Source organism: Olea europaea, chromosome 3 (genome assembly GCF_002742605.1).
Source record: "Olea europaea var. sylvestris chromosome 3, O_europaea_v1, whole genome shotgun sequence".
NCBI lineage: Eukaryota > Viridiplantae > Streptophyta > Magnoliopsida > Lamiales > Oleaceae > Olea > Olea europaea.
This window is the reverse complement of record NC_036239.1, coordinates 4,058,392-4,065,130: the sequence shown is the minus strand read 5'-3', so window position 1 is coordinate 4,065,130 and position 6,739 is coordinate 4,058,392. Positions and strand designations below refer to the sequence as shown.

Sequence of the window (6,739 nt, the reverse complement as noted above, 5' to 3'; positions counted from 1 at the left end):
ACCCAACTTATACCATGGTCATGGTTTACTCTCTAAACTTTTCAAAGTGTTTCACAGCGCTCATTGAACTTTGTTCGTTTGCACACTCCATCCATCATCTTCAAAAATCTATTATCTTATTTGTTGTCATGGCTAACATAAATCTGATGTGTCAAGTTATGGTGATTAAAAAATTACAAATCAGCCAAATCATTGTTTCATCACTCATCCAACTTACACCAGGCCACAATTTACTCATCGGGCTTCAAAATACTTCCCAATGGTCACTCATCTTTGAGAGGTTGGATTCATTTTTATCTACAATGTGACTTTATGAGAATATTATGAAGTATGATATATTGTTATATCTTACGTTTTTGTGATGTAAATGAATTCTATATATTATCGATGGTTCATGAAATCTTGCTAATATTCTATAATTATAGTTGAATATTATATAATAACTGTAATTCAACACCTAGTAGCATTTTTAAAAGAATTGCAAGATAAATTGATAACAACAAAAACGTGAGTGTATGTAAATTACAACAATGGTTTTCAACCATTCGCCTTCATAGAAATTCTATTTTGTAGCATTTTCATCCCCAACATTTGAATAATTAGCGGGATTTTATCATTTCTTTATGCTAAAATGTTATTATATTGAGAATTCTGTCATTGTCTTTAAATAGTCAAAAAATAAAATACAAAACTCCTAACCCATTTGATTTTCCATGCAGAATATGATTATAAACTCAAATCGTTCACAGATTTCACAAAAAAATTACGTTCATCAATTTCAAATTCGGTCGATTTTCGATCTTTATCACTCCATCATTATACGTCCTCTTTTGATTGAATTTTCATTGAAGAACGTATTATGACTTTCGATATCTCTTTTTTATTCGTTTTTTTTTTTACATTTAATTAAAAAAGATATTATTTTTTGTGAAAAAATAACTCTTGCCAGACAAGATAATTTGCTCTTTTTTATGAACTCAAGTAAAAAAGGTTATTTCTTTCGAAAATAACTGAATTATTTGAACTTACAGAGAGAAAACAATTATTAATTTTATTACTTACGAATATATACTTATAATTATCAGGCAAATTTTTCTCCTGAAAGATTTGGATTGGAGAAGGCAGTCAAAATGAATACGCCTATTGTGGGGTTTCACAGCCACGACGTTAAAACATTTTTATTCATCTCTGAAAACCCGCACTAGCAGTGCCCGTCTAGCTCAGTCGGTAGAGCGCAAGGCTCTTAACCTTGTGGTCGTGGGTTCGAGCCCCACGGTGGGCGTTTTTAACATTTTTTGCATTCTCCAAAAAATGATTAATTGTCAACTCATGAAAACTTGTACTGCATAATCTGATGGATAAAAAAAAGAAACAAAATATTTTGGCATGTACAGGCTTCCAATATCTTTTATAGCAACTTCAGTTACTGTTTTAGAATTCGTTCTACATACTTGATTAATCGATCAATACAGAAAGTCATAATCACGTTAATAACCTTCGTATAGTCATTTTACGCTAACCCAATATCAAGAATTTGGTTTTAAAGTAGAAATCAAAATAATAGCCGTCCTCAGAAAACTTGCACATACAGTAAGTTTCAAGACTTGTTTTCACAGCATGGCTGTCTCCATGTTTTCCTCACATTCGCTTCCGTGTCTGGTGAATCGAACAAGAACAATTAGACAAGAAATGCGAAATATTATATGGTGAAGGCTTAAAGGGCTTCCTTTTCTAAGATAAAAATGAAAAAACGATCCCACCATTAGACATAATTCATAATTAATCACAATGATTCAGGGAATATTTTGCTAGTACCTTCTCGAAAACTTCCTTGTGGTATTGGTATCCCTGCAAAAAGCACAGTAAAGGGTATGAAATCAATGAAAGATGGGTTTAACAATCCAATTCGAGGTTATCTGTCCTATAAAAAGCATGTACTCGTGCTCAAAATATGGACAGACCTTGTCGGTTCCATAAATGTAATCACAGTAAGTAAATACTGAAGCAAAGTTGCTCTGGCAATTTCCTCCGACATAGTGGTGGTAATCATGGTAGATTGCTCCTCCATAAAATGGAATAAATTTCGAAGGACTCCAAGGGAACTCATACCTGCATCAAAACCCACATATTGCACTTGAACGAGTGTGTTCGAGACTGAGTTTGAACAAATGCGTCCCCTTTAGCTGCTCAAACTTTTCGACGAGTGAAAATAATCTTTAGAAAAAGGGATTTTGTTGAATACTTGTTGTATACATACCCACTGTGAATTTCAATGGCTTCCATTTGCCTCAGAATAAACCATAGCCAGAAGGTGATCATGTGTCCCGGAACAATGACTGGACCTGATAATGAGGGGAAACCGAGGATTATTATTTCTGCCCAATGTGCATAGGGAGCTGCAAATCCAATTGGAGCATTGTATTCATGGTGAACTCTGTGGATTTTGGTGTAGACCCATTCATTGTGAAGCAACCTGTGTAGCCAGTAATTCGCGTAGTCCTCGACAAGAAAGTACACCAATATCTGCCAAAACATCTCCCAACCAGATGGCAATGGCAAGCTTGTCCTTATTCCAATCATCTGGAATCATGATTATGTTCATATAGATCACACACATATATCTTCAAATGATCAATTAATTAATGGAAAATTAGAAAAGCATACCTCAATAAAAGGGTAAGAAAAGATTTGCAAAGGGCCAACAGCAACAACAAATGTAAGCAAAACTTTTCTGTAACAATCAAACATGCCGGATAAAGAATTCTTGATTCTGGGCTGAATCTTGAATTGATCAACCTTCTTGGAACGCACTAATTCAAGAAAAACAAATGGCAATGGGAACAATGTATAGAAGATGAACAAGAACAGTGTATTATGACAATACAGGATGTAATCGGGCTTCCCGGCCGAGTATTTGAACCATAATGTCTCTGCAATTGTTAGGTTTCTCCCAAGAAAAATCCCTGCTTCTTCAAGCGTTTGGAATGGCAACATTTTCTTGAATTATGTCTATGCGTCTCTCTCTCTCTCTCTCTCTCTCTCTCTCTCTCTCTCTCTCTAATATGTTTTAGAGAGAGAAAGGGAAGGAAGAAAAAGAAATGCAATGCAACGAAGCTTTGCTAGATATATATATCAGTTGCTAAAGGAACAATGGTTAAGCGAGTAAAGAGGGAATCCAATACCATTGGGATAAAACAATTCTTCTATTTCTACCTTTCTTATAGAGTAAATATTGAAGAAGGAATGGTTGTTTCGATTTCAATTTAAATGTTTGGTTAAAATATTTAATCTTTGAGCGTGTTCAATCTTGTATTTCATAAGCAGGTTATATCTGAATCTAGAGTAAGTTGGTCATCAAGTACTTTTCTTTATATTGAACATTCGATTGAAATTTTTGTTTTGCGCCTATTTGATTTTGATTTCAATCGCATTAGTATCAAAATTTGATATTTTGAAAGTTGAGAATTGTGTTAAAATAGGGCTAAATCCATCCATGGCCACCCAATTTTCCAGTTTGATTTTGTTTCACCATGATCATCGAACTTTATACTTAATGTCACATTGGCCAATCAAATTTGATTTTATTTTACCATGGCCACCCAAATTTTTCATCATTTTCACTAATTTTATGGAAGGCATTGTCGTCTACTCGCCCATAATATATTATTTGTCCAGAGAACTGCACCTCCCTCAATTGATACAGGGACCAAAGAAATGACTGGCGTAGGAATATCTGCACGCTGATCATCCAGTAGCTCCAATATGGTTGTGAAATTGTCAAAACTACTGTTCTTAGTAGCTTTTCCCAACATCTATCTCAACTTCACATCTAGAATATATTCCATCATGTAAAAAATTAAATGTTAGAATATTGAACAAGAGATAATGAAATAAATCATAATCTCAAAAAATTAAGCGAATCGAATTGTAACTACTATACACAATACATACATTCATTTGACACTGGTACTAATAAAAAAAATTAAATGAATTACATAAAAATTTAAAAAAAAGTTATTAAAAAGTTTTTTAATTAAAATTGAAAAAAATAAAAATAAATATTATTTAATTAAAATTGAAAAAATTACAGAATTAAAAAACAAAGGAAAAAACAAATTAGGAAAAAAAAAGGAAAATGAAAAAGGAAAAGAAAAAGGTGAAAAAAAGTAAAGAAAAGGGCCAAACAGTCAGCCCATTTAACCCCCTTTTTTTTTTTTTTTTTTTTTTTAAAAAAAAAAGCTTTAAAAATTTTTTTTTTTTTTTTTTTAAGTAAAAAAGCCTTAACAGTCAGTCGGTAATTATCGCCGAAAATGTTCCAGTGACTAAACAACCATTTTTTTTTTTTTTTTTTGCCTAAATTCATCTAAAACCAATAATTGACATAAATGACAAAGAATAAACTTTATAAATAACAATTTAAATCACAAACTCTACAAGATATGCAAAATAAAACATTATTCTCTTAATCCGATAAAAAACTAACCTTGTTGAAGATAATAACAAAATTTTGTGATTTACCTTGGGTAGACTGTAGGAATGGTAACTTTCAACCAATTCTGACTCATACAACCAATTATGTGAAAGTTTCTTCTTTTTTTGGGTATTTTCTCTCCTCTCTCTCTTCTGAAGACAAGGGTAAAATTGACAACTTGTAATTTATATATCTATTTCAATTTTTAACCTTTTCTAAATAGTCAAAGGCCATTTTGAAAATATGATCGGGTCAACCGGCCATTTTTATATATGGGAAGAGTTCACAAATCAGGACTTTAAGTATGCATAATTCAAAATTCAGGTTGCAAGTTTCATTAATGCAAAAATCAGATTTTAACTAATTAATTAAAAATATTTATTAAATAATGACAATAAAGTCACAATTATATGATTAATAGTCACAGATTCACAATTATAGGCCACAGATTTATTTACTGGTCACAAATTTGTTCGATGTCACAAATCAAGATTTTGTAGGTCACATATTATTTCGAGGTCACAGATAAAAAAATTATAGGTCACAAATCAAAAAATTATAGGTCACGTTATAGGTCACATGTCACATATTTTCAAATTTGATGGTTACAGATTAATTTTTTAGTCACAAAATGATCGACTTTTAAAGTCACAAATTAATTGTCAGTCACCAAACAATTGGTCATAGGTCAAATAGTCGGTCACCACAAACTCCACTGTCACCATCGCTACTTACAACCACCCTCACCCTGTCGCCACCACCACCAACAAAATCGTTGACACACCAAACACACCAAAAAAGACCACCTCACCTTTTGAACCACACCATCACCGCCTGAACCAAACCACCAACAAGAACTACCACCGTGTCGTTCACCACACCACCACAACCTCCAATAAAACACCAACCAAAAAACGTCGACCACTAAGCTACTGGACCGCACCACACCACCACACAACCAAGATGAATGGGAAAATCGACCACCACCACACAACTAACAACACGAACGGCAGTGCACAACTCACCACCACACAACCAAGACGAATGAGAAAATCAACCACCATCGCACAACCAACAACACAAACGGCAGTGCACCACCACACAACCAAGACGAACAGCTCCCACCGCCAGCACATCAGAAAACTACCACCCACAGATCAGAATATTCACCCTAGGTATCTTCTATGCCCTACGCATCCTCTCCAAAGGTGCCCTAAATAAGCTTCGCTCCAAGGCTTGCCCTAACACCCAGATCCACCGCCACTTCATTTAGCTTCAGGGGGCTCTTTTCTATCACGAACCCGATCGCTCAAAACAAATCCATAGCATTCAACCTCGCTAAATTCGTCGCCAACCAGGCCGAGTGATGCTATTGCTTCCCATCATCGCCCCACCGACGGTGGCAATGGAAACCCCGGTGGAGATTTGATAGACTGATTGGAGAGAATTTTGAGAGAGAATGCAGAGAGAGAGAAGATAAGGAAAAAATGATTAAGGTTGTGTTTGCGCTGGGTCGGGTGGGTAAATAATGAAAACCTGATTTTTGCTTAAATAAACTACCCACCTGAATTTTGAATTAGAATATTTAAATACCTGCGTTTACATAATTTCCTCTTTATATATTTCCTTCTACCACCACACCCTACTGTGTTATATGGGCTAACTTGATCCAGCCCATGATGAAGATTGGCCCAAGCCAATATATTATTTAATTAGCAATAAATATTCTTTAGACTTTTGAAATAGTATTTTAAAAATTTAAACACGTTTTGAATACTAAATTTTTTCTAGCAATAAGTTTTTTTAGACTTTTCATCCTATCAATAAATTTGGCGATAAAAAATCTACTATACTAACTACCAATTTCAAGAAAATCTACTAGCAATTATGCAACGACTTTACCGTTTAGCAATAAAATGCCTTTGAGTATTTTACCCTTCAACAAATTAATTTCTTTAGACCTTTTTTTTTTCAACTCTCTCTTAGCTTTTTTCTTAACCTTTTAAAGAAAGTTTAAAACTGTGGCCAAAAAGATTTTCATCATGTTTAAAAAGGCTTTAACAAACTCCCACTATTGAGACACAAATTAGCCAAAAGATAAAGTAATCATCTGAGTTAAGTTGGCTAATTTGTGTCCCAATAGTGGAGTTTGTTAAAACATTTTTAAACATGATGAAAATTTTTTTGGCTACAGTTGTAAGCCTTCTTTAAAAGGTCAAGAAAAAAACAAAGAGAGAGTAAAAAAATAGGCCTGAAGAAATTAATTTG

General features: G+C 33.7%; 1 protein-coding gene and 1 non-coding gene across 2 annotated transcripts; one reads left to right on the top strand and one right to left on the bottom strand.

The window, feature by feature from the left end:
- Positions 1-1,209: 1,209 nt before the first annotated feature.
- Positions 1,210-1,282, top strand: TRNAK-CUU. Its single transcript has one exon. It is a non-coding gene; the product is annotated as a tRNA-Lys (tRNA).
- Positions 1,283-1,359: 77 nt separating this feature from the next.
- LOC111391303 (methylsterol monooxygenase 1-1-like) lies at positions 1,360-3,057 on the bottom strand. The gene is made up of 5 exons (XM_023016499.1): positions 2,665-3,057; positions 2,258-2,580; positions 1,962-2,109; positions 1,816-1,848; positions 1,360-1,656 (listed from the first exon to the last, which is right to left on the bottom strand). Exons 1-5 carry the CDS (start codon positions 2,992-2,994, stop codon positions 1,639-1,641), a joined length of 852 nt encoding a protein of 283 aa, XP_022872267.1. The 5' UTR covers positions 2,995-3,057; the 3' UTR covers positions 1,360-1,638.
- Positions 3,058-6,739: the final 3,682 nt, after the last annotated feature.